General features: G+C 39.7%; 1 protein-coding gene across 4 annotated transcripts in view; it reads left to right on the top strand.

The window, feature by feature from the left end:
• Phtf2 (putative homeodomain transcription factor 2) overlaps positions 1-27,952 on the top strand; it is a 144,348-nt gene that overhangs the window by 93,926 nt on the left and 22,470 nt on the right. For 2 of the 4 annotated variants that reach the window (XM_045135753.1, XM_045135754.1), the window contains exons 8-10: positions 6,370-6,556; positions 13,979-14,134; positions 20,659-20,877. In XM_045135753.1, coding sequence (XP_044991688.1) covers positions 6,370-6,556; positions 13,979-14,134; positions 20,659-20,877 — 562 coding nt within the window. Of the gene's footprint in view, positions 1-6,369; positions 6,557-13,978; positions 14,135-20,658; positions 20,878-27,952 lie in introns of those variants that run through there. The other 2 variants (XM_045135756.1, XM_045135755.1) reach the window with 2 other exon arrangements.

Genomic DNA, 27,952 nt, shown 5'->3' with positions numbered 1-27,952 from the left:
TTGTTTCTCTGCAGATGTATTCTACTAACATCTAATTCAGAAAATAGCTTATTTTCTCATTAGTAAAAACATAGTAAGTACCTGTGATAAGCTAGACATTATGTCGCATGATAGGGATAAAACGCCGAAGTAATGGGCTAGTGGAGGAGACTGCCACATAACCCCCTGAAAACACAGTGCTGTGCATGTAAAGGGAACATCTTGGGATCAAGGAGGCTGCAGTTGTCACTGCTAAGGAGAGTCAGGAGGACTTCCTGCTCCAGAGGGGTCATCATGTTCCTGAACAGGAGCGGAAGCTAAGTTCTCGAGGCAAGGGATCTGCCAGAGAGCTGCTGGAGTCAAGTTGGGGGTGGCGGCTCTCTGGGTCACTGTCCAGCCGAATATCTCGGCCTTCATCAAAGCCTTTCTCCCTCAGAAAGAGTCCCAGTTGTACCTCCAAGTCTTTAACACTTGGGAAAGAATTTAATTTGAAGTCTTTTCCTCAAAGTTTCATAGGATGATTGGAAAGGATATTGAAAATTACAAAGATCATTTGTTCCTAATATTCCCCCAGAATCATAGGGATTTTCAAGAGGGTAAATACAAATCGAACATCAATTTCAGTAGTCTGGACAGCTTCCTGGGAGCTGTGCATTTTCTTACTGTGTTAGCGCCAGGTTGTTTTGGTGTGCGCTGTAATGCTGGATGCACGTTCAGGTGAGGTTCTGGCTGGGCTGTCTTCTAGTGATCATCGTTAATTTGATAAGCAGCTTTTCAAATCCAAGAGTGCGGTCTTGGTCAGACCAGTAAAAGTGATCGTATTTGCCCCAGTGTTTGCCCTTACAACACTCCTCACTGACTTCATTTTAAGTTGCTCCTTACAACAGAGTAGAGTCAGCAACACAGGCCTCTTTCCAGCCACTGCAAGCTTCTGCCCTCTTCCGTGTGCACCCAGTTGGCACACCAGAATCCCTCTGTACAATAAGCTGCATTTATCACTCCCTCGCTGTTGGCTTTTACCATTCTCTCACTGCCTCTCAGACACCACAGCTGCTCCCTCTTTCCACTCAGGAATCAGGCTGTTAGCAGTGACATGGCTTTTCACCTGGGGGCAGCTCCCCAGGCCCTTCTGGGGGTGTGCCCTGGAGGTACAGCCGTGCGGCTGAAAGAGACGACCCCACTCAGGAGAAGATGAGCCCCCCGCAGCAGACTGCGCAGCTTCCCTGCCATCCATGTAGGCAAAGTGGAGCCTAAGAGCTAGAGGCCCCATCCGGCCGTGGTGACTGGGATCCTCACTTGTCAGGGTTTTGAAAGCGAAGCACCTCCAGGTGCTTGCCACATCAATGAAATAAGTGGAGCCACCAGTTTTGGGTGAACCCACACTTTGCCATCCTGGTTTTGCATGCTTACCACCAGTCAGGACCCTCCTAGCTCTCCATAAACCACTGCACACAGTCCCCAGTACCAGACTGGCCATGGACGAAAGAGCTGCTTTGGAAGTTGCTGGAAGAGTTCCTGCTCCTGCCCCAGGAGAAGAACCTCCGTGGAACTCAGAGGACATGTTGCTGCACCTGCGTCTGGGGCCGGCCTGCCAATCCTGCCTCCTAGAGCTCGGCTACTCGGTCTCCTGTGCAAAGGGAAAATGCTGCTCACCCAGGTCTTGGCTCCCACACCAATGGGACCACTACATCTGGTGGTCCCGTCTCCTACTGGGACAGCACCATCCCAAACCAGCTATTTAACTCCTCTTAGCCCCTTTATTCTCCACCCCTCAGGGTGTCACTAATGAGAAAATTTAAGACAGATCATTCCCATGCTAGGCCATCGTTTTTGCCAAGGGTATACTGTTCATCGCTAGGAAATAATGATTCCGTTATGCTTAATAAGTAGAACTAGTCCAGAGATGTATGTCTCCTGTGTTCAAGAAACCACTAACTTCAAATCCCTATTTCTGTGATTCATGGTGTTTGAAATGATCAAAGAAAACAATTAGTTTCATTAAGTGATTGTATTATATGCATATGTATGTGTGTGTGTATATATATATACACACACACATACATATATATCAGAAAGTAGATGTGTGTTTAATGCAAAAAGGGCACCATTTCCTTTTTAATTCTAAAAAATATTTTTATTTATTTATTTGTCAGAGATAGACAGAGATAGGGAGGAAGGGAGAGAATGGGCATGCCAGGGCCTCCAGCCAGTGCATACGAACCCCAGATGCATGTGCCACCTTGTGCATCTGGCTTTCATGGGTCCTGGAGAATCGAACCTGGGTCCTTTGGCTTTGCAGACAAGTGCCTCAACCACTAAACCATCCTTCCAGCCCACCATTTCTTTCTATACTGCAATTCTTTAATCATTCCAGTTTTACTACTGTGCTATCAATTTCGGGTAAGGAGTGGTAATTTAGTTATATTAGTTTATTTTTAAGTCAAAACATCCGTATCTTCAGTTTATTTTTGTACATGCTTTCAACTTAAGTAGAACTATCATCCACCTTAAATTATTCTGTATGTAGAATTTTACAATTAGTAATCAAGCAAATGGGATTTTACTTAAGCATCAGTGTAATCTCCTTTTGAGAATTAATACTATTCTCTGAGGTACTTATTTTTTATTTAGGAATGGCTGCATGCCTCACATAGCAATGTATGGTGGAATTAAACCTGGTCTAAAGCAGCCAGTCCTTAGTGTCCCTGCCCTTTCTGCTTTTATTTATTTATTTATTTATTGGTTTTTCAAGGTAGGGTCTCACTCTAGCCTAGGCTGACCTGGAATTCACTATGGAGTCTCAGGGTGGCCTTGAACTCATGGTGATCCTCCTATCTCTGCCTCCTGAGTGCTGGGATTAAAAGTGTGTGCCACCACGCCCGTCTTCTGTTTTTTTTTTTTTTTTTTTTTTTTTTTAGCATTTCTTATATGCTGAAATGCAAATGTTAACCTAACTAAGTGCCCAAATAGTTTATACTTCTTTCAGTATGTAGTTTTACTTCAAAAAAAATTAATACTTACAGGAAATCTGTCAGAACAACACAAATAACTTTCATGTATTCATCCAGATACCCAGTTAAAAATATGATTGTCGTTGCTGGGCGTGGTGACGCACGCCTTTAATTCCAGGAGGCAGAGGTAGGAGGATCACCATGAGTTCAAGGCCACCCTGAGACTACAGAGTGAATTCCAGGTCAGCCTGAGCTAGAGTGAGACCCTACCTCGAAACACCCCCCCCCAAAAAATCTGATGGTCCCTTCTGCTATCCATCCTAACAAAAGGCTCTCTCTCAGAACACATGCCATTACTCGTGTTCTTGTCTTAATCTGGATAGATCCATAGTCTTACCTTGAGTTAAATGATCTTTACGTTCTTTTTTTTAATTTTGTAAACTTTTTATTGACAACTTGCATACATATGGACAACATAACAGTCATAAACTCCCACTACCCCTGTTTTCTCTTTCCCAAATCTCTCCCCCATTCAATCCCTTCTTTCCAACTGTTCTCCCTTATATTTTGATGTCATCATTTTTTCCTCCTATCATGCAGGTCTTGTGTCAGTAGCGTTAGCCACTGTGAGGTCATGAGGATCGAGGCCTCTTTGTGACTGACAGTATTGTAAAGACAGTATTGTAAATGCTCCTCCCTTTCTGGCTCCTCCATTCTTTCTGCCCTCCTGCAATAGTCCCTGAGCCTTGGAATCTTCTTGAACTTGATGGTGTACCTGCTTAGTAAGATGTCCCTCAGGTTTGGTTTTGTGCCATTAATGTGGTGGACCTATCTCCGTGTGTTGTGTGGCAGCTTAATAGACATAGTTGTTCTCAAGTCCTTGATAGTCATACGGTTTAAACCTGAAGCTGGCTGTGGTGGATTATTGCACCATAGAAGTAAACGAGCTCCCTGCCCTCCCCGGAGAGCCAGTTGTTAAATCACTTACTGCCATATTCTTCATGGTTAGCCCAAAGTTGTTCATTTCTTGACAGGAATAGCACAGTTCACTGTCAAGTGATTGGGGCCTTTCCTATTGGTATTTAAACCAGTCACTTGACCAAGGTGAAATCTGGCAGATTTCCCCAAATGTGTATTTATCTTCATCTTTTGTAATCAACAAATGCCTTGAGATGTCTTGGTAGTAACCTATTTTTCATATATCTTTGGCTTTCTGAACTTTTGATGTTGCCTGGATTTATTATTGTTTTTTTTGTTTGTTTTGTTTTGCTTTTCAAGGTAGGGTCTCACTCTGGTCCAGGCTGACCTGGAATTAACTATGTAGTCTCAGGGTGGCCTCGAACCCACGGTGATCTCCTACCTCTGCCTGCTGAGTGCTGGGATTAAAAGCGTGCACCTCCACACTCGGCTGCCTGAATTATTTTGATGGTTTCTATGTGCTGATTCTTTCCAATTCTATGATTCTTCCTTCTTTTATCAATTTAAGGCGAAGCCTTCCCTTACTGATTTGGTCAAGGATTTCTATTTTGTTACTTCATTGTGCATTTTGATGATTCAGTTTTCTTGTCATGTCAACAAATCAGTATGATTCTTTGAATACTAACCTATTTTCTAGCATCTGTGATGTTTGTGGCCCTTGAATCAACCATTTCTTCAAGGACAGTGGTATATAGAAACCAGAATCTGAGTATAAAATGTGTACATTGCTGTTCAGTTTTTGGTACAGTGGCTAGAAAATTGTATCTCTGTATCTTTCTAGATATAGTATATGTGCTATATTATAGTATTCAAAATAGGTATCATTCTGTACCTATTTACATATGTATGTACATTGGCCATGAATTTGTCACGATAGCTCCAATTAAAATATGCCACTGGATGCATTCTGCCTTTTCTGTGTGTGCATTTGCCTCATCATTGTAAACCATGATTCTTATTATTCTTAGTATGTTTACTACTCAATGAATCTTCTGTATGTGGTTTACCTCCATGCCCTGCCAGGCTGCACCTGGCATCCTGCCCTCACGTTGTATCAGATGGGCTGCTCTTGACTGCACCGGGCTGCCCCTCCTGTACCAGCCTCGTGACGTTCTTTGAGGTGCCTAAGTGCCTCTGTGTTTGTTTTGAGCTACTTTGTAAGCTCTGCAGGCGGCACTTATATTTAGTAATTTTTTTTTTTTTTTGCCAGTGCAGCTTGTTTTCTTATTTGGTTCTTGATAAGCATCGAAGAGCTGCTATAACTTTATAACTTACTTTTCATGTCTTCTCAGAGCATTAGAAATATGAGGAAGGACAACTCAAAGATTAGAAGGGAAATGAGGTAAAGAAGGGAAACAGAGTTGGTTAAAAGGTCTCATATGGAATGTTAATATTACTCTATCCCTGGTTTCACAGAGTTTGTAGTCTATCCTGTTAAGGAAAGAATGCATTCTCTTTAGAAAAAAAAAATTTTTTTTTTTGACTTGCTAGGTGTGGTGGCACATGCCTTTAATCCCAGCACTTTGGAGGCCAAGGTAGGAAAATTCTGAGTTTGAGGCCAACCTGAAACTACATAGTGAATTCCAGGTCAGCCTGGGCTACAGTGACTCTACCTTGAAAAATCACACACACACACACACACACACACACACACACACACACACACACACACAAGTGTGTGTTTTGACACAAAGATTTGTAAAGCTTTTATCTGTATAAAGGCGTATACTAGTTTTATTTTTCCTTCTGAACAATGCTCTAGGAAAAATTTGTGAGGATCCATTTGAACATAATTGCTTTTAAATATGTATGATAAACTTAATCTACATGGAGAACTTTTTAAAATTTTATGTGATTTTTGTTACATCTATACCATCTCATTTGGCTACTTTCATCTACTACTGTAGTCTTCTAGAGAAGTCAAGCATTTTCCCATTCACAAAGCCTTATTTTTTCATTTCTCATGTTATATTTTATACCTTGAGAACAATTTATTTTCCTATATAATCAGTATCCTTAATTCAAGCCTTTCAGGTTCTCATGAACCATGTGGTTATTGATTTTTTCAGAGCATTTCAGTAGGAAAAAGTGGTCACTGTATTTTAAGTACTAAGAGCTTATGTTCAAACCTCCAGGTCCCATGTAAGCCAGACAGACGGTGATGAAAGCACATAATGTCACACATGTGCACCAGGGGTCACAAGTGTCTGGAGTTTGTTCACAGCACCTAAAGGCCCTTGTGTGTGCTCTCTCTCTCTCAAATTAAAAGAACTAAAAAGAACTTATCAAAGAATGTATGCCTATATACTAAAGGTAAAATGTTTGAACATATTGATATTACTTACCTTATTAAAATTCTAAGAGCCACTAATTAATGTAATTATAATAGACCATCATTTTTTTAATCAACCTGTCCAAAGTAAGATCTGTATAACATGCTTCTGCAACTTTTTTTTCTTAGGTCAAAGAAAGCAAAGAATTCAATTGATAAGTCAACTGAAACTGACAATGGCTATGTATCCCTTGATGGGAAAAGGACTGTTAAAAGCAGTGAAGATGGAATACAAAACCAAGAACCTCAATGTGAAACTATCCGACCAGAAGACACAACCTGGGTCACAGGAAATCCAAGGAATGTTCCTAGCAAAGTAAATGTCATTTTGAAAGCAGTTTATATGATTTTATATTAGCTAATATGCCTTAGATACAGTATTTGCCCTCAAGTTAAATGCTTTCTCTGTAGTCTGTTCTATAAACTTTCATTGTGATGGCTTAAAATTTCCTAAAATGTTAAAGTAACTTATAATTAGTACTTAAAACTTACTTATGTGTGTGTAAGAATTTGCATTAAGTTGAACATCTATTCTAAAGGCTGACCTAGGACACTGACTCATATTCTGCCAGAAATTACTTTTTCTTTACGGTTATTACCTTTGCTTCTGCATATCAGTTTTGTTTCATATTTGAGCTTATCTTTAAAAACTTATCTTTAAAAAATAATTTTAAGACGGGAGTGGTGGCTCACGCCTTTAATCCTAGCACTTGGGAGGCAGAGGTAGGTGGATTGCTGTGAGTTTGAGGCCACCCTGAGACTACATAGTGAGTTCCAGGTCAGCCTGAGCTAGAGTGAGACTCTACCTCGAAAAACCAAAACAAGAAAAAAATTAATTGACATTATGGGGCATAGCTTTACATTTTAATGCATGCACTCAATTTATAATCAGATCAGAATTAATTGGTCTATCACTACAAACATTTATCACTTCCTTGTATTGGAAATACTCAAAATCCTTTTTACTTTATATTCTGAAAAGTTAAATTGTTGTCAACCATATTTATATAAGATTAGAAGTTATAGCTGGGTGTGGTGGCACATATCTTTAATCCCAGCACTTGGGAGGCAGAGGTAGAGAGGAGGATCACTGAGAGTTCGGGGCCACCCTGAGACTACATAGTTAATTCCAGGTCAGCCTGGACCAGTGAGATCCTAACTTGAAAACAAAAAAAAGAAATTATTAGTCCTATCCATCTGCATCTCTGTGCCCTTCAACCATGCTCTATTCATCCCCTAGCCCTTTTCCAGGATCTAGTAACATTATTCTATTCTCTACTATAAGATCAACTTTGAAGTATCCATATGTAAGTAAAATATCCATTATTTATATTTCTGTGTCTGACTTGTTTCTAGTTCCATCCATGTTCCTGCAACTGACAGAATTTATTCTTTTTTATGTGTGTGCATATGCGCGTGCACATGCTATGTACACAGAGCTTCCTTTTCTTTATCCCCTCATCTATCAGTGGACTCCTCAACTAATCCAAATTCTTGTTTATTGTGAATATGCTGCAGCAAATATGAGGAGCAGGTTTTATTTTATTTTATTTTTGATGCACTGGCTTTATTTTCTTTGGCTGTAGAACCAGTAGTAGGATTGTTGAGTCATGGGGCAGTTCTAGTTTGATGAGGAGTTTCCATACTGTTGTCTATAGTGGCTACACTAATTTACATTCCTTTGTTGTTGCTTTAAGTCTAAAGAGAAAGAAAGAGAGTCCAGAGAGCTCCTGCCCGTGAGAAAGGAGCCATGAGATGAAGTCTATCTAAAGATCCAGGTTAGGGTCTTTTGTAGTTTCTGAATGGGAACTGAGCTACAGAACCAGCTGTGACACCAGGTTCAGGTGTGATCCTTCCAGAATCTAGGAAAAGGGAATGCCTTTCTAGGGAGAGACCCAGGTTGAGTTTAGGAGAAACAGATCCAGGGACCTCTTTAAGGAGAAGCCAAATTATTCTGTGATGTCTAGCAAATTGAAGACCATAAGAGACTCAAGAAAATTTCTCTTTTATTTTCGGGCTGGGGGTGATACCAGTTACCCCTAAACTGCCTCATTCCCTTCTCTGAAGAAGTAGCTCTAACTGCTGTAAGGGAATTTGGGTGATGACCAACTTGGCTTCTTCAAGCCAAGTATGATCTTCAGGTGTGGCATTTTGGGTATATCTTCAGTGGGGCCAACTAGAGGACCCCAAAAGTACATTGGTATAATGTGGGAAGACATTCCTGGATAGAGACATTGAGAAGAAAGAATAAAAGCAAGGGGAGTCAGGGACAGATGGGCACTGAGCAGACTGGAGCTCTGTAGGCGTCCCATTCTGGTAGACTTTTATGCCTTGCAGGGTGGTCGAGGTGACCCAGGTAGAAGGAGTTAAGAGTGTCGCAGGACCATCTGAGTATGGGCTGACTATAAGCAAAGGAGATAAAGTTTAAACAGTACCTAAGTACATGAGGTCTAAAAATTAGCAGAGGGCTGTTATCAGAGATAAGTATAATTCTCTTTCAACATGAAGATCCAGACATCCATTTTCAAAGCTGTTCACCAAATGACATAGTGGTGATTGACAGGGTCTGAATATGTTCTTTAGCTCTTGGAAAGCAGGAAAGAAATTAGCAGAATTATTAAGAACACATACATACCTCGATCATGGCACAGGTGTCTCTGATAACCATGAGAACATTTAAAGCCACACTGCTCCTTTTATCATTTGACCTCGGATTTATGGGAAATTTCCTGGCTATGTTACCCAAAGCTTTTAAGGCGGACTTTACTTTGTGGCAACACTTCTCTTGCTGACTTCTTAAGACTAAGTAAGTCCCCAAATTTAATTGAGTATGCATTTTTGAAGGTCAGTTGAGGCTCTTTAGGAGCAACTCAGGGATCTGGGAGGAGCTGTGTGGCTCTTTTAGCATTTGTGCCGTATGCTAGGATGACTCAGAGCCATGTGTAGACCAGGTGGCTCCTCTGGGAAGTATTGAGGATCTTCCTCTCTCCTGGGCACTGCTTGACTTGAGAGTACGAGAACCAAAATATTGGTTGCTCTTTTTAGTTATGGTGTCTCCAGTTGGTTTTGGCTTCTGTATGTGGGTATTAAGCACTCAGAAGGAGTTAAACCAATCTTGAACAAGAGTAAGCACAGACGAAACATGGTATATCAGCCCTAGAGATGATTCTTATCAATGAATTTTAAATACCTGGAAATGGTTCTGTTAAATAGCAACTAAAGCAAAGGCATGTCCTGATATCCCCATTTTAAACCATCACGAGAATTGTCCCCAAAGTTAACTTGGTTGCCTCGGGGTTCAAGAGAGTGTCTGTTGGCATGGTCTGAAGTCAAGCTGGCCTCAGACTCCTAATCATGCTGCCTCTGCCTCTCAGGTGCTGGGATTAAAGTGTGAGCTACCACACCCAGCAGGATCCTGTGATTCCCTGTACTTCTTAGGATGCCTGGTGCTAGGACTAAAGGTGTGAGCCACCACACCTGGTAGAAGTCTGACTCTTGGGGTAATCCCTGTGTTGCTTTGGGAGTCTGGGACCAGGGGGCTCCCGATTTACATTATAGTGAGGTAGAGAAAGCAGAATGAAAATCTCTATATGCTGACCCCAATTTGAAGTCTTAATAGCCATGTGTGGTGCTTTTATTTAGAAAAGCAAATCCCTGGGGGCTGCAAGATCATGGCCCTAGCCAGGGGCCAGCAGATGAGGTCCCATGGCAGCCAGGGGTGCCGAGGAGGCATAGCATTTTGGAGCAAAGGTCGCCTGCACACTTTCTAGGTCATACATTTCCTAGAGAGTCTTATAGGTTTAGTCCCTTACCAATAGAACCCTAAATAAGCTTAGTGTCTATGGGTTTTGTTCCTTACCAATATGATCCTAAAGAATATTTTTTAAAACTCTTTTTATTTATCTGTGTGTCTGTGTATGTGTGTGCATGCGTGTGTGTATATGTATGAATGTGATAGGCATGTCAGGATCTCATGTCAATACAAACCCCTTTTGAGTCTGGCTTTACATGACTGCTGAGAAATCACACCTTTGCCAACAGGTTTTGCAAGTGATGTGTTTAACCAGTGAACCATCGCCCCGGTCCCCTAAAGAATATTTTCTTTCCAGGCATAGTGGCACACGCCTTTGATCCCAGCACTCAGGAGGCAGAGGTAGGAGGATCACCATGAGTCTGAGGCCACCCTGAGACTACATAGTGAATTCCAGATCAGCCTGGGCTAGAGTGGGACCCTACCTCAAAAAACAAACAAGAGTATTTTATTGGTTTTGCCTTGTTAGTCTTAGGCTGCCTGTGCAGGATCTGTGACTGATCTCTTTTGGAGCTGTGCTCACAGCACATCTGAGCCACAGAGTCACACGTTCAGCCTCTGAGCGTGTCTCAGCCAAAAGCAGTACTGGCAAACAGAACAACTGCAGTAGATAGAATGCAGACGTGACAGCGCTCAGGATGAATTTCCCATTCAAGTCTGCTGGGCTGCCTGAATTAAGAAAGCCAGACTGGGCTGGAGAGATGGCTTAGCGGTTAAGCGCTTGCCTGTGAAGCCTAAGGACCCCGGTTCGAGGCTCGGTTCCCCAGGTCCCACGTTAGCCAGATGCACAAGGGGGCGCACGCGTCTGGAGTTCGTTTGCAGAGGCTGAAAGCCCTGGCGCGCCCATTCTCTCTCTCTCCCTCTATCTGTCTTTCTCTCTGTGTCTGTTGCTCTCAAATAAATAAATTAAAAAAAAAAAAAAAAAAAAGCCAGACTGATTTGCCACATGCAGTGTAAAGAATATAAAACCGTCTACATGTAGCGCAGCTTACTTTACCTAAAAAAAATGATCGTTTGTGTTTTATAGTATCATTTGTTATATTTCAATATTTATCTGATTTTATTTAGATCTTTTTCTTTTGGTTAGTATAGCTAAAGGTTTGTGGGTTATTTATCTTTTAAAATTGTAATTATTTGATCTTTTACATTTTTTAAAGTCTCATCTCCATGTATTTCTGCTCTAATTTTTGTTTCTTCTTTCATTCTGTTTGGGTTTGGTTCTTACTTTCCTAGTTCCTTGAGTAGTATAATTAGATTATTTACTTGAAATATTTTCCTTTCTCCCTCTTGCTTTTGTAAAATATAGGCACTTCCTACATACAATCACTTTTACTGTAGCTTATATAATGTATGTTTTTATTTTGTTTATTTTATTTTATTTTTTTTGGTTTTTCGAGGTAGGGTCTCACTCTGGTCCAGGCTGATCTGGAATTAACTCTGTAGTCTCAGGGTGGCCTTGAACTCATGGTGATCCTCCTACCTCTGCCTCCCGAGTGCTGGGATTAAAGGTGTGTGCCACCATGCCCGGCTTTATTTTTATTTGTATCAATAACTATTTTATCAGTAATGAGGATTGAACCCAGGGCTTCATGAATACTAGGTAAGTGCTCAACCACTGAGCTATATGCTTAGTGTCAAGAAATTTTTAAATTTCCTTTTTGTTTTTTTTTTTCATTGATATTTATTGGTCATTTTGGAAAACATTGTACTCCTATGTATTTGAATCACTTGTAAAGACCTTGCTGATGATTTCTGGTTTCATTTCACTGAAGTCAAAATATACATGTCTGTCTGTCTTTTTTATTGTTTTATTTCATAGGGTTTCATTTCATTCTAGCCCAGGCTGTTCTGGAATTCACTACTATATAGTCTCAGGGTGGCCTCAAACTCGTTATCCTCCCACCTCTGCCTCCTAAGTACTGGGACTAAAGGCGTACATCACCACACCCAGATTTCTTGTTTTTTTTTTTAATTTTTTAAAAATTAATTTATTTGAGAGTGACAGAGAGAGAGAGAGAGAGAGAGAGAGAGAGAGAGAAGGAGAATGGGTGCTCCAGGGCTTCCAGCCACTGCAAATGAACTCCAGATGTGTGTGCCCCCTTGTGCATCTGGCTAACGTGGGTCCTGGGGAATTGAGCCTCGAACCAGGGTCCTTAGGCATCACAGGCAAGCGCTTTAACCACTAAGCCATCTCTCCAGCCCTATTGTTGTTTTTAAATGTGGATGATCTGTCCATTGTTTTAGCACTCTGCCTCTAACACCCTAGATTAGTAGCTGTTGTTTTTGTTTTTATTTTGGTACTTTGTTGTGGAGGGAAGTGTACTAGTTAGCCACTTGATTGTTTCAAAAGACACTATTAGTAAGAATGATCTGAAAAAAGAAGTCATTATTAAAGACATATTTGTCAATGATAATAGTTATTTGTTTACTTTTCCAAAATACTCATTAAACTTGGCTAATTACTCATTAAACAAAGCCTAATGTGATATCTGCTATTTCTTTGTTTTGCTGAGGTGGGTTTTTTGTTTGTTTGTTTGTTTGTTTGTTTGTTTTTTCAGTGTAGGGTCTTGCTGTGGCCCATGTTGACCTAGAAGTCACTGTGTAGTTTCAGGCTGGACTTGAACTCACAGAGATCCTCCTACCTCACCATCCCTAGTGCTAAGATTAAAGGTGTGTGCCACCATGCTCAGCAGAGAGAGAGAGAGGGAAAGAATGGGTAAAACGGAGCCTCTAGCTGCTGCAAAGAAACTGAGATGCATGCACCACTTTGTGTATCTGGCTTTATGTGGATACTGGGGAACCAAACTCAGGTTGTTAGGCAAGCACCTTAACTGCTGAGCCATCTGTCTCTCAGCTCAGCTTTTCTTTTGCTTTTTTTTTGTTGTTGTTGTTTGTTTTGTTAAGGCAGGGTCTCACAGTAGCTCATGCTGACCTGGAATTCACTGTGTATTCTCAGGATGGCCTCAAACTCAGTTGATTCTCCTACCTCTGCCTCCCGAGTGCTGGGATTAAAGGTGTGTGCCACCATGCCTGGCTCAGCTCAAGTTTTTTTGTTAGTTTAATTTTTAAAAGCTAATTTTTAAAACAAGCCAAATGAAAAGATCTATTAAAATTTAGGAATGGGAGCATGAGCATTTTGTAGTGGCAGGAGGATTTTCTAGTTCAAGTCTTACTTATATTCGAGCACAAGCCATGGGTCAGCAGAGGTCAGTGGTTTAATGCTGCTGTGACTTTATTCAAGTATTTAGCTATCTGACAATGTGAGCATCAGATCAGATCAACAGATGAGTTTTCATTCACACAGTTTTCTAGCGCATTGTCAGGTACTTAATACTACCTACTAAAGTCATGTGTGTGGAACATGAAGATAGCCGTAGAACTTATGCATCTCATCTAACTTTCGGAGTACCTAAAATCTGGATGTCTTTTATAAATGGATATATATAAAATGTCTTATATGATGTATACACACATTCAACTCCTATTCATATTTTTCTGCCTCATAAAACATTATTAAATCAGTAGTGGGGTTTATAAATGATATTTTAGCTTGAAAAAGGAATATAATTTTTTCTCAGGTCTCTCAGCTTCTTTTAAATGGCATCTATCCCATTTTGTTTTATTGTAGATTTCTTTTATAAGCCATTTCAGATCCTTTTATGAACAGAAGTGTTACAGTAAGATATTTGACAAATAACTATTGAATCACTTTTAAAAGTAAAATGGATGTTGTGTATTGAAGAGTATAATCACTAAGTTAAGCCATTATTGCCAAAAATCTGGTAATGTCAATTGTGTTGTATTTGGAGATATGTTGAAGGTATATATGTGTGTGTGTATGTGTGTGCAATTTTAAAGATTGAAATTTTAAAGCTAACAATACTGTTAGAAGTAACTTACAATTATCTTTGTGTACTCCCAATTTAGGATCCCCCAAGGAAAACGATAAATGTCTCTGATGACGTGTCCAGTGAGGAAGGTCCTGAAGCGGGGTATTCATTACGTTGTCACGTGGACAGGACTTTGGAAAGCAGTCTTCGGAACAGGAAGTCACACCATTACAAAAAGCATTATTCAAATGAGGTATACAGCTTGACCTTACATACATGCATATATACCTGTGTTGTATGTTATATTCAACAGTTACTGTTGCACAACAACTGGACGACAGTTGATATTTGTTGCACAGGTCCGCATTGCTGGTAGAAATCACCCAACCAAGAGCAGCTTGTGAGAAGAAAGTTTTGTTTTGACTTAGAGACTCGAGGGAAGCTCCATGATGGCAGGGAAAACGATGGCATGAGCAGAGGGTGGACATCTCCCCCTGGCCAACATCAGATGGACAATAGGAACAGGAGAGTGCGCCAAACACTGGCATGGGGACACTGGCTATACCACCCATAAGTCCACCCCCAACAATGCACTTCCTCCATGAGACTTTAACTCCCAAATCTCCATCAGCTGGGAACCTAGCATTCAGAATGTCTGTTTTTGGGGACACCTGACTCAAACCACCACAACATTAATGGTGAAATAATTCCCATCATTATCAATATTTACTATTATAAATCTTGATTTCTAGTATGGCAATTTGAGATTCTACACACTGATATAAATAGCCACATGTCTGAACCTATTTTGTGCAGCATTTCTGAAAACTCATACATTGAGGTGGTTATTTATTTTTAATGTGCCCATACTGGCCGAGACAATCTTCAAACTCCCCTGCTAGTCTTTCCTACAATTTGAAAGGCCTTATGAGCGCTTGACTGAAATGATTTCTCTGATTTCCTTGGTGTTACTGCCACCTGTTACTTAGTCTCTTATACTGAAACATCCAGCTTTTCTTTTGATTCTATTTTTCTTTAACTTACTAGTTTTGTAACCTTTCTTCTAATCCAGTTACATCTCTTGCGCTTAAAACCATTTAAGTAGAGAAATAATTTCATTCTATTTTGTTTTCAGTTTTGATTCTATTGACAGAAAATTAGTGTTTGACTTCAAAATGGATTTCTCCTTATGTCACTCTTTGGGCATCATTGTCCTCTACTCTTTTTGAACTTTTTTTTTTTTTTTTTGGATGATTTTGAGTTAACTTTTGAAAGAGCCAGGGTTGTGCTGGACTGGAACTTGAACACCCTGAAGCTGTTAGATTGCAGGAGATCAGCACTTGTTCAGCGCTTGCTCTTCTGTGTTTATGTCTCTGGTTAATCTTTTTGGCGACTGTGGATGTCTTCTCCCAGTGCTACCAGTAGACAGACACAGTTAGAGTAGGTCAGCTTGTTGCCTGCTCATCCACATCCTGTTCCTAAGCCAGATAACCAAGCTTGCAAAATCACTCTCTCTTGACATACACTTAAAACTCCATTGGTGCTGAGAGGAAGTGTGGAAGTTTAACAGAATAAATAACTTGATTTCTTTTTTTCCTCCTAAGATTTTTGCTCTTTTTGGCTTGCAACTGTATTTTGAGCTATTGAGTTTCTTGAAGAACAGAACTTTTTTTTTCTACTAAACTTAACTTTTAAATAAATATTGCTTAAACTCTTGTGGTGGCATACACCTTTAATTCCAGCACTCAGGAAGCGGAGTCTGGGCCTACAGAGTTCAAGGTCAGGCTGGGCTAGAGTGGGACTCTACCTTGAAAATAAAAGGTATGAAACAAAACTCTTGTTTCAGCCTATGTAAGGTTTATAATTAATGTGCATTTTTCTATCTTAAAACTTTTTTCCTTTTGGCTTTTTGAGGTCAAGCTCAGGGTCTTGACCTGGCATTCACTATGTAGTCTCAGGGTAGCCTCAAACTTACAGTGATCCTCCTACCTCTGCCTTCCGAGTACTCGGATTAAAGGCGTGCGCCACCACGCACGTCCTTACAACTTGTTTGAGTGAATGATACAAAAGATTATATAAAATATGGCCTTGGATCCTTCATTTATAAAGTGGAGACTTTAAAGTAGAGTCTGCATTTACTTTTTCAAAATTTTTACTCTTGTAAGTCAAATGAAATTTAAGGACATTTAAAAAAATTTTATTTACTTGCAGTTTGAGAGAGAGAGAGAGAGAGAGAGAGAGAGGCAGAAAATTAATATGTGGTCACACCAGGGCTTCCTGTCAGACACATGTGTCACCTTGTACATCTGGATTTATGTGGGTACTGGGGAATCGAACCTAGGCAATCAGGCTTTGTAAGAAAGCACCTTGAACTATTCAGTTATCTTTCTAGCCTAAGGACATTTTTTAAAAATATTTATTTGAGAGACAAAGAGGCAGAAAGAGTGAAAGAGAAGCTGGGCGTGGTGGCACACGCCTTTAATCCCAGCACTCAGGAGGCAGAGGTAGGAGGATCACCGTGAGTTCGAGGCCACCCTGAGACTACATAGTGAATTCCAGGAGAGCCTGAGGTAGAGTGAAACCCTACCTAAAAAAAAAAAAAAAAAAAAAAAGAGCGAAAGAGAGAGAGAGTGAGTGAGAGAGAGAGTGAGTGAGCGAGGGAGAGAATAAGCACACCAGGGCCTCTTTCCACTGCAAATGAACTTGGGACCTCTTAGTTTGACATAGAGCAAGGAAGATGTAAAGACCATTAGGGTCTTTTTAGGTAGATAGAACAGTCTGAATTCAGTTTCTTTTTATGAAAGTCTTCCAACTAATAAATATAAAAGAAAATTTAGCCAGGTGTGGTACTATGTGCCTTCACTTCCAGTACTCAGGAGGCTGAGGTAGGAGGATTACCATGAGTTTGGTCAGCCTGGGGCAAGAGAGTTCTAGGTCAGCTTGGGCTGCAGTGAGACTCTGCCTCTAAACAATTTGTTTAAATATTAGGAGAGACTGGGCTTGGAAGGGAGAGAGGGAGAGGGTTGTGAATTCGTTGCCAGCTTGATGCACACTGCATGCCAAGCCAGCTTGGGCTGTATACCATGACTCTGTATCAAAAAAGGGAAGAAAAGAAGGAAGGGAGAGAGGGAGGGAGGAAAAAGGGGAAAAACAGAAGAGAGGGAAAGTAAAGAGAGGAAGTATTCCCTGTGTGGAATACTGGGACTTGAAGATGATGAGTTAGGAATCTGGCCATTTTTATAAGCTTTCCAAGAGACAGTATTTATAGATAACTTAGGTTTTCAGAAAGCATTATCCCATGTTATGGCAGAATTTGAGTGACATATGCTAGGCTGCACAATGTTTAGCTCAGGGCGTACAGAGATGAGGTGGGAACTTGTCCTTTCCTGTGTGATTTTTCACCCTTCCTCTGGATTTGCCACTGTCCACTACAGACTGTATGTGGTTGGCTTCTTGATGTTGTGCTGAGAAGAGGGAGTGGAATTACTTGGTTTTCTGGAACGTAGAATGTGTTGTGAGGAATGGACATCTTTTAAGCATATGTCCTGTTTCTTCTGTTTGACTTGGTCTAACTCTATTAGTATTTTTAAATCCTTGTTCACTTACAGTAGATTAATGAAAGTAGCATCTGGTGGCAATCGTGATGAAGAAACTTAGGCTTAGGATCGGAAAGGGACTTTAGGAAAGGTTTTTTTTTTTTTTTTAATCTCTTGAGTTTTAGTTTCTACGTGTCCACTTTCAGAAGATAAGATTAACTTAAATAGGTAGAGGTCAATATATGACTGTACCTTAGGTTTTGACATGGCAGTTTTTTTACACATGCCTAGACCCTACAAAAAAGTGACACATTTCCTTTAAGTTTGATTATATTTCGTTTTAGCTATCTGTCTAAAAACTTGAAATAATTAGAGCAAATCAAATACATATTGTTAGTTTTAACTATTTTCTTCAGTTCTAAAATTTGTTAGTTTCAGTCTTTATTTAGCAGTTTATAAGTAAAATTCTATCTTAAGTATAAACAACTATAGGCAGTAATTTTGAAATAATTGCAAAGTAGTTTTGGCAGAATACACTTATTAGGCACTATAAATACTTCCTTATTCATGAAACCACCTGTGCATTTCAATTAAATACTGCTTCTAGTTATGTTATGTATTTCTTTTTTTTAAGTGCACATCACATGATCACTTTTCTTGCATGAGCTCCTGCTCCTTTTTTAAAATTTTTTAAAAAATTTTTATTTATTTGAGAACAACAGACAGAGGGAGAGAGGGGGGGTGGGGAGAATGGGCGCGCCAGGGCCTCCAGCCACTGCAAATGAACTCCAGACGCGTGTGCCCCTTGTGCATCTGGCTAACGTGGGTCCTGGGGAATAGAGCTTTGAACCAGGGTCCTTAGGCTTCACAGGCAAGTGCTTAACTGCTAAGTCATCTCTCCAGCCCTATGTTATGTATTTCTATATGATTAACAAATCTTCATCAAAAGTTAGTGATAGATAATAAACTAAATTTGTCAGAATTCTGAAATTATCACTTACTGAGAATGCTTCCTATGCCTTGCTGCCGAGTGGAACTCAGAATGAAAACTGCTTAGGCTTTGAGAATTTTACTTGACATTAGTGAGTTTGAAACATTTTTTTGTAAAACAAAGCAGAGTAGTTACACCCTATCTTTCTGTGTTTTATTCTTTAAATTTACTTCTTTATTCATCCCTTCAAAAAATTTAAATATTTTATTTAGAGGGTGAGAGCAGATAGGCAGTCAGGGAAAAAGAGAATATCTCTGCATACAGACTCCAGATGCATGTGCCACCTTGCACATCTGGCTTACATGGGTCCTGGGGAATCAAACCCAGGTTGTTAGGATTTGCAGATAAGCACCTTACATGCTTGGACTTGGCTCCTTTAGCCATCTTTCCAGCCCCCACAAAAAAACATTTTACCTCACGCTATGCAGCTTTTTTTCCCCCCACATAACTACTATTATCAGTTTATAGAATATAGATCCTTGATACCCCACTGCTATCAGTAGGTTATTAGTAATGCACTTCCATTCATAAAAGTCATTTTGTTACTGTTAGTAAAGATGACAGAAACTAGTGTTGATTTCTATCTTTGGTGGATTAAGCATCTTGAGAATATTACATATTGAACACTTAATTAAGACAAAGTTATAGATCTGGAAAGCAATCTGAACATCTGTTGTCTGATGAACATAACTCACTTCAGGGATAAAGTAGTTATTCTAGACAGAAGGCTTTAAGGTGACATTTGTTGAACCCTGGTTTGTGCCAGATTTGTATGTGAAGCTATGGGACTCATTGAACTTTCAACATCTGCTTAAAGGAGAACACGATTAGTGATAAAGAGTCAGGATATAATCAGACGTTTGAGTGGCAGAGAGCCATCTGCTTTTGGGGGCCAGAGAACCAGCAGCACTGGAGAAAAGGTCGTGCTCCAAAGGTAGCACCAAAGACAACTGCACTCAGGGAAGGGTTTGACCTTTACCGATGAGCATGGTGGGAAGGGAAAAGGACTTTGATTTGAGGAGTGAAGAATAGTCATGTTTTAGGAAGGTTAATCTCAAAAGAAGAAGAGGGTCTTGCAGGTAAAGGTCAATTAGGAGCTTTTAACAAGGTGTGAGTATAACATCTGAACTATAGTGATGGCATGGGAAAGACAGAGTTAAATTTAAAGAAAAACATTTTAATAGGAAGAGCAGCAAATTTCAGAGGTAGAGGAGAGCTATTAGCAAATCCAAAACTTTGAGCATAGTTACAAAGCCAGCTACTACCATTCTTGATTCAATAAATTTATTCTAGATTAAATAAAAAATTTACTTACATTTAATTATAAGTTAAAAACTAGGATAAAGCCAGTGGATTAGAAATTACTTGCTGGTGGGTATGGTGGTCCAAGCCTGTAATCCCAGTGCTCAGGAGACTGAGGAGACAGAGCCAGCCTGGGCTACATGAGACCCTAATACATGCATGCATGCATACATACATACATACATACTTGCACCATTTAGCTTTATACTTTTATGTCATAAATTATCTCAAGAACACAAGTCTTCTTGGTTTAGATCTTCAATTATAAGCTTCTGTTTGATAAGGTGAAATCTACTTTTACTGTTAAAGGATTATAAAAAGTGCTTGATTAAAAGCATTAAAGTACCTGGCCCATTGGCTCAATTGGTTAAAGTGTGGTGCTAATAAATAAAAGCATTGAAGTAAGATGGGCCTAATGACATACACCTGTAATCCCAGTACTCACGAGGTACAGGCAGCCAGTATGTTTGTAGCCAGCCTAGGCTACATTGCAAATCCAAGGCCAGCCTGCACTACATAGGGAAACACTGTCTCAGAAAACCAAGGGCAGGGAATATAGCTTAGTTGGTTGAGCATTTGAAACCCTTGGTTCAAGCACAAGAAGAAGCAAAAAAGCATTGAAGGCAATTGAATGTGCAGACCATATGGACTTGGACGAGTCTCTGTCTACCTGAACTCTAAACTTCATGTAAAATTTAACAGAAAAATAGATACACCTTTTACATGCAAAGTAGCATCTCAGCTGAAATATAAAATCAAAGTTTGATGTTAAGGCATTTTGTTACTTCTTATAAATCAGTCTGTTTTCAAAGCTTTGCTGTCGCTTTCATTTTCCTTTCACAATATGTTGTTTTAGAAAAAGTAGCAATATGTGGCTCTGATAAAAATCCTTTTGAGTTGGAAAGGATACATAAATTGTATTAATGTCAAAGAATATCTTGATTTCAGGATGCCCCTAAATCGGGTACTAGTTGCAGCTCTCGCTGTTCAAGTTCCAGACAGGATTCTGAGAGCACAAGACCCGAATCTGAAACAGAAGACGTATTATGGGAAGACCTGTTACACTGTGCAGAATGCCGTTCATCTTGTACCAGTGAGACAGATGTGGAAAACCCTCAGATTAATCCATGTATGAAAAAAGAATATAGAGACGACCCTTTCCATCAGGTTAGTTTACAGTGTTGGCTGCTGTGGGGCTATCAGACAACCTCCTTTGAATGTATATACTATCCTTACAGAGATTTAAAAAAAAAAAAAGGTGGAGCCGGGCGTGGTGATGCACGCCTTTAATCCCAGCACTCGGGAGGCAGAGGCAGGAGGATTGCTGTGACTTCGAGGCCACCCTGAAACTACAGAGTGAATCCCAGGTCAGCCTGAGCTAGAGTGAGTCCCTACCTCGGAAAACCAAACCAAAACAAAACAAACAAAAAACAACAACAAAAACTTACTATATTCTTTTTATGTGAGCATGGTCTGGCTTCATTAGGGTATAAAATCTTAAGTATTTATATTGTGGTTGTCTTATCTTTCACATGCATGTTTCTGACAAGTTGTTGGTAAAGGGAGTTTTGTAAGTCAAATTGTGTCTTAGAGGCTCTAGTCTTTTTTTCATTGAACATAATTCATACTCAGATTCACATACACCTTGGCCTAAACTCTACCTACAAGGTATGACTCAAAAACTATCTCATGACTATCAAATTTGTATTATTAAGTACCTGTAGTCATGCTATCCAATAGAAATATAATGAAGGTCACATGTGTAATTTAAAATTTTCTGTTAGCATTATTAAATACACTTAAGTGTATAATACTATGTTTTATTTAACAAATACACTCAACCTATTCTCTTTACCATATAATTAATATGAAAGTTATTAATGAAATGTTTTTCTTTTTTTTTTGAGGCAAGCCCAACAGACTGGCCCATTTTTTAATGTGAATGAGAGAGAGAGGCAGAGAAAGAGAGAGAATTAGCATGCCAGGACTTCCAGCCACTGTAATCGAACCCCAGACATGTGCATCTCCTTGTGCATCTGGCTTACGTGGGACCTGGAGAGTTGAACGTGGGTCTTTAGTCTTTGCAGGCAAGCACCTTAACCACTAAGCAATTTCTCCAGCCCAAGGTTTTACATTTTTATAATGTCTACAAAATTTTATGTGAACTCTTAATGTACATATAATTTTGGATTAACTACATTTTAATAACCACATGTAAGTAGGGTAGAACATTTTCATTTGAGTTAGTACTGTAAATTTAACCACATACCCTATCTTACTTTCTAAATTTTTTTCTCTTACTACCTTTAAAATGTTTGTGAGTGTCATCTTGATCCACCCAATCACCAGTCTAGAAACCTGATAGTCATTTAAAAATCCTAACTCTCCTTACCTTTCTATTGTCAATAATAATAATAATAATAATTAAACTCTGAGAAAACTGGAGCTAGAAGATGATCTTCATCTGATGAGCAGTCTTCAAAGAACCTTCAGCTGTCAAGAGAATGCCACTGAGTGGCTTAACCAACATTTGTTTCTCACAGTTCTTACGTCTAAAGGTCTGAGTGGTAGCATGAATAGTTTCTTTTTAATATAAAATATTTACTTATTTATTTTACTTATGAATGTGTGTGAGGGAGAGATTGAGAGAGAGAATGGGCATGCCAGGTCCTCTAGCCACTGCAAATGAACACATGTGCCACCTTGTGCTTCTGGCTTACATTGGTACTGGGGAATCAAACCTGGGTCGTTAGGCTTCTCAGGCAAGCACCTTAACTGCTAAGCCATCTCTCTACCCTGTGAACAGTTTCTTGATGAAGTTCCACTTCCTGGCTTTAATCCCAGCACTCAGGAAGTGGAGGTAGGAGGAGTGTCCTGAGTTCGAGGCTACCCTGAGAATACAGAGTGAATTCCAGGTCCGCCTGGGATAGAGAGACCCTACCTTGAAAAATAGAAAAGAAAAAAGAAATTTTAAGTTTCTTTTCTGGGCTGGATTAATAATCAGGGTAGGGACACAAGCATTCAGGTCATAGCACTTCTGAAAACCCATCATTGATATTTTAGGAGCATTTTTATTAAAAGTAGGTACCACATGTTGCTTTTCCTTTTAAGAGTCTAACAGTTTCTTTGCTGTTTTTCTGGATTTTTTTACTCAGTAAAAATCCACATTAAAGAGCAAAATGTTAAGAATCACAAAAAAGTAATTCTGAATAACAGCAGGGGGTCTTTGCCTACACAACATAAAATAATTTATTTTAAATTAAAACTAAGTTTTTTAGCCAGGCGTGGTGGCACACACCTTTAATCCCAGCACTTGGGAGGCAGAAGTAGGAGGATTACCATGAGTTCGAGGCCACCCTAAGACTGCATAGTGAATTCCAGGTCAGCCTGAGCTAGAGCGAGACTCTACCTTGAAAAACAAAAAACAAAAACAACAGCAACAAAAAAACCCTGAAGATTTTCTGGTTACATGATAGACCAATGGAACAAAATTTATAATATAAGTGGCATTACAAATCAGTAGGGAAATAATGGACTGTATGGTGGTGGATAAATGATTATCCATATATAAAGACTTAATCAGCCAGGAGTGGTGGCGCACACCACTCCTGGCTGATTCTAGCACTTGGGAGTCAGAGGTGGTGCCTTATGCCTGCGATCCCAGGCTTCAGGAAGTGGAGGCAGGAGGATCAGGAGTTAGAGGTCTCTGTTATACAGAGAGTTTGAGGCCAGCTTGGGAGATATGAGACTGTCAAAAGTAATTAAAAGAAAACGAAAGAAAAATTAACAAGGGTTGGCTGGGGAGATGGCTCAGAGATAAAACACTTGTCTCTCAAGCCAGAGCACTAGCATTCCCATGTAAAAAGCCAGAAACTGGTGGCAAGCCCAGAAAAAACAACAGCAGAGCAAGAATCCAGAGACAAAAGCCTGCCTGAGGTGGAAAGGAGAGGACCAGCCTGAAAGGTGTCCTCTGACCTCTGCATGTACACTACACACCCACTATGTGCATATTGCATACTAAAATGAGTGTACACACACATGCACTAAAATAGACTACTTACAGAAAAAAGTAACATTAAATGGGAACAAGTAATATAAGTCCAGATTGCTAATTTTTTTTAGTAATCAGGCAAAAGTAATTTAGAACAATAAGATACCATTTCATATTGATCAATTTTGAGGTTTTAAATATGATAAATTTCACTGTTGGTAAGAATATGAAAAAGAATTATTGAATACTGATCCTAACATTTGTACAACTGCTTTGGAGAAGTTTATCATTACAGAGTAAACTTGAAGGAGTATACAATCTAGGAACCTTTCATCTCACTTCAATGAAATTTTAGAAGATTGGCACAAAGAGAAATAAAAAATTTTTAATTGTTCCTCATGGTGAAAATTGAAAATAACATAATGTACATATGATGGTTAGTCTTTATTGTCAGCCAGACTGAATTTGCAATCACCTAGGAGACACACTTTTGGGTATATCTGTGAGCATATTTCCAGAGAAGTTAGACTGAGTAGGGAAGACTTACCCTAATATGGGTGGCACCATCCCATGGCCTAGGGTCCCAGACTATATTAAAAGGAGGTTGTGGGCTGGAGAGATGGCTTAGTGGCTAAGGCCCTTGCCTTCAAAGCCTAAGGACCCATGCTCGACACTCCAGATCCCAAGTTAGCCAGACTCACAAAAGTGAGGCAAGCACAAGGTCGCACATGCCCACTAGGTGGCACAAGCATCTGGAGTTCGATTGCAGGGGCTGAGTCCCTGATATGCCAGTTCTCTGTCTTTCCTCTCTCTGTCTCTCTCTCTCTCTCTCTCTCTCTCTCTCTCTCTCTCTCTCTCTCTCTCTCTCTCTCTCCCCCCCTCTCTCTCTTGCTCTGTCTAAACAAAGAGGAGGGATAAAAAGAGAAAGTCAACTGAGCACTGGCATTCCCATTTCTCTGCTTCCTGGTTGGCACCACAAGCCCAGCTGCTCCCATCCTACTGCCTTCCCTGCTATTATAGTCAGCTCCACATTGCTGAGTTGAACATCCAACCAGAGACAGTTTAGGGAGGAAAGGATTTATTTCAAGCTGGTTTCCTTCCATAGATCCAGAGAGAGATCACCAACAGCCAGAACCACAAACTTGAACAGCCAAAGCTCAAACTTCTCTCCTCGCCTTTGGGCTGGAATTCAGATCTGCCACCAAACACACCTTAGGACTGGACTGTTATGATCTGCCCCCCACTGAACTGCTTCCCCAGTTGGGCTCCACCCACTGGAGACTCAAAATTCAGGCCTGAGTTATGGGGCTGTATATTCAAACTGTCACACCTACCATGGTAGACTGTATTCCTATGAACTGTGAGCCAAAATAAGCCCTTCCTCCCTTAAGTTGCTTTTTGTCAGGTATTTGTTTGCAGTGAGGAGCAAAGTATCTAATACCACCCAATAGTGGCAAAGTTAAAAAATTCAAAGCATATGATAAAAGTTATGTAGCAGTGAGATTGAACTTTGCTACATCTGTCAATACAAATAAGTTTGATGAATATAAATTTTCAACTATAGGGCTGGAGATATGGCTTAGTGGTTAAGCGCTTGCCTGTGAAGCCTAAGGATCCCGGTTTGAGGCTTGATTCCCCAGGACCCACGTCAGCCAGATGCACAAGGGGACATCCACATCTGGAGTTCACTTGCAGTGCCTGGAGGCCCTGGCATGCCCATTCTCTCTCTATCTGCCTCTTTCTCTGTCTGTCACTCTCATATAAATAAATAAAAACTAAACAAAAAATTAAATTTTCAATTATAAATTAAAGTCTAAATTCAGTTTTTTTTTTAATGAAGAAAGTAAATTGATGAACTATATAGTGTACTGTTCTTATAAATTTCTAAAACTTGCAGAAATATACCACCATTCATGCACAAAGGCATATGCAGTCAGGGTGTAAAAATGGACTAGGGAATTATGAACACCAAATTTAGACAAGTAGATCTCAGAAGCAAAGGTAAAACCATCCAAAGAAAGATACAGAAAATTTTTTTTTTTTTTTTTTTTTTTTTTAGTTTTTCGAGGTAGGGTCTCACTCTGGTCCAGGCTGACCTGGAATTAACTCTGTCATCTCAGGGTGGCCTTGAACTCATGGTGATCCTCCTACCTCTGCCTCCTGAGTGCTGGGATTAAAGGCGTGCGCCACCACGCCCGGCCAGAAAAATTTTTATGTTATCTGAAATGCTTTATTTGATAAAATATTTGGAGCAAATTTAATGGAAAGAAAAACCAACTTACTCTATATCTGAACGAAATGTTTCAGTTTAAAAATATACATTCATTGGTTTTGCTTCTGAACTTAGGAAAAATGACAGGGCTCCCAGCTTCCCTGAAAGTAAGGGTCAAGGAGCCATAGACATCCAGCTTGGAGACAAGTAGTTCGGGTGAAGAAATAATGTTGAAAGAGTGTTTTGGTCACCACATTTCAAGGTGTGGGATGAGCACATTTATGTACATGTGAGAAAACTAACAAAGAATTCTTCAAAGGAGGTATGAAAGAAAGTTCATTGGTATAATGAGCGTTTCTTAGCATTCCACAAGGAAGTTATAATTAAGGAGTGTAGTCATTGGCAGGAAGGTAAAGACAACCTTTGTTGGGATAGGAGAGGAATGAATGCATGGAGAAAGCCAGGCAATGAGAGCTGGAATCTAATGGTCTCCACTGTGTGGTCCAGGAGGCCACGGGGTCTAGTAAGTGACGCGGTACGACAGAGCGCACGTAAAACATGGCAAAGGCCAGGGTTGCTGTTGGCCGGTTACGGGAACAGAGGAACGGTAACACTGTGTGCCTGGATTCAAGTGGATTTGTAATCACCCTTTTGATACAGTTATATGATACTTTCTAGAATATAGCTGTGATTATAATAGCAAAAATATGATAAACCTCTGCTTTATGGCAAGCCTGTGTGGCATTGTCTAGATGTTATAGATCTAGAAGTCCAGATCTCATGTAATCCTTATGCTCTGTAGCAGTGTAGCTTATTTTTCCTCTAACAGATGAGAAAATTGTGGTTTGGAATTAAGAAGAAACTGATAAATGTTCAGTATCCTTCTCTGTGTGTCTGTGCTATCCCAAGCTTTTGTTAGTATTGTTTTGGATTAAAGATTCAAGTTTTATTCACAATTTCCTCTATTTAGGCTTCTGAAAAAATAAGTTCATTTTTTCATCTTACTTCCAAAGAGATATTTAAAAAAACTTCTTCATGTTCTGGTCAGGATATTGCTAAAGGTATAGTTTTATATTATTGGTTATTTTTAAATAGTCATAAACATTTCCACGAGTGAATTTTTCGGTAGTTATAGCTGGGTATATAATAAGAATACAAAGCCATATTCAAGTGCTATCAGTTTTCAGTAGGTAAAGCCAGATTTTAATGACTGAATTTCCATACTTGGAAATACTAATAAAGCAATTGTCATAGTGAATTTATTTGAAATAAAACATAACCATGGAAGTGTTTAGGATTTCAGTTTTGAATGAACAAGAAGCAAAACAGGCCAGGTGTGGTGGCACACACCTTTGATTGCAGCACTCGGGAAGGCTACATAGGGGGATCACTGTGAAAAAAAAAAATGGTGTTTTCATAATGATAATATTCAATTCATACACTGTATATGTTTCAGCAAGACTTTTCCAGTGTACATTTGACAAACACATACATACATACGCACATAATAGAGATACAGCGTTCTTTGATTAACTCTAATTGCTATTTTCTTTCTTGCTTTTTGGCTGTAAGAAAATGATGGCAAAAGTGACTGGGAAGGTCGCTGTTGCAGTGATTTCACAAGGACAGTGAAGGACTCCTTGGTTTCTTATTTCTGTTTCTATATTGCCCTCCATCCACGGTCTTAACATGTCTTTCTTTGTACAGTTGCAAAACTAGAAGTTGAAAAGGAATCTGTAGTTCAAATGTGCTGCCTTCTAGACACTTTCTATTTTTGATTCAGTTTCTCGTCCTTCTTATAATTGAATCCAGGACCACCTGCCTGCTCAAAAGACACTCCACTATTAAGCAACATTTCCAGTCCTTTATTTATAGATGAAATCTGATCCATACAAATGATTTCTGTCAAGCTAGAATATTTTGTTTGAGGACAACTTAACTTATGAAAGAAACTCCATTTGAAATAAGTTGATAACAATTAGCATCTCATTACTCTTCAGGCCTTTGGATAGTGAGATGTATATTATAAAATAAATGCA

This window comes from Jaculus jaculus, chromosome 16, assembly GCF_020740685.1.
Source record: "Jaculus jaculus isolate mJacJac1 chromosome 16, mJacJac1.mat.Y.cur, whole genome shotgun sequence".
Lineage (NCBI taxonomy): Eukaryota > Metazoa > Chordata > Mammalia > Rodentia > Dipodidae > Jaculus > Jaculus jaculus.
Note: the sequence above shows the minus strand (reverse complement) of the source record. Positions and strands in the feature narration are given on the sequence as shown.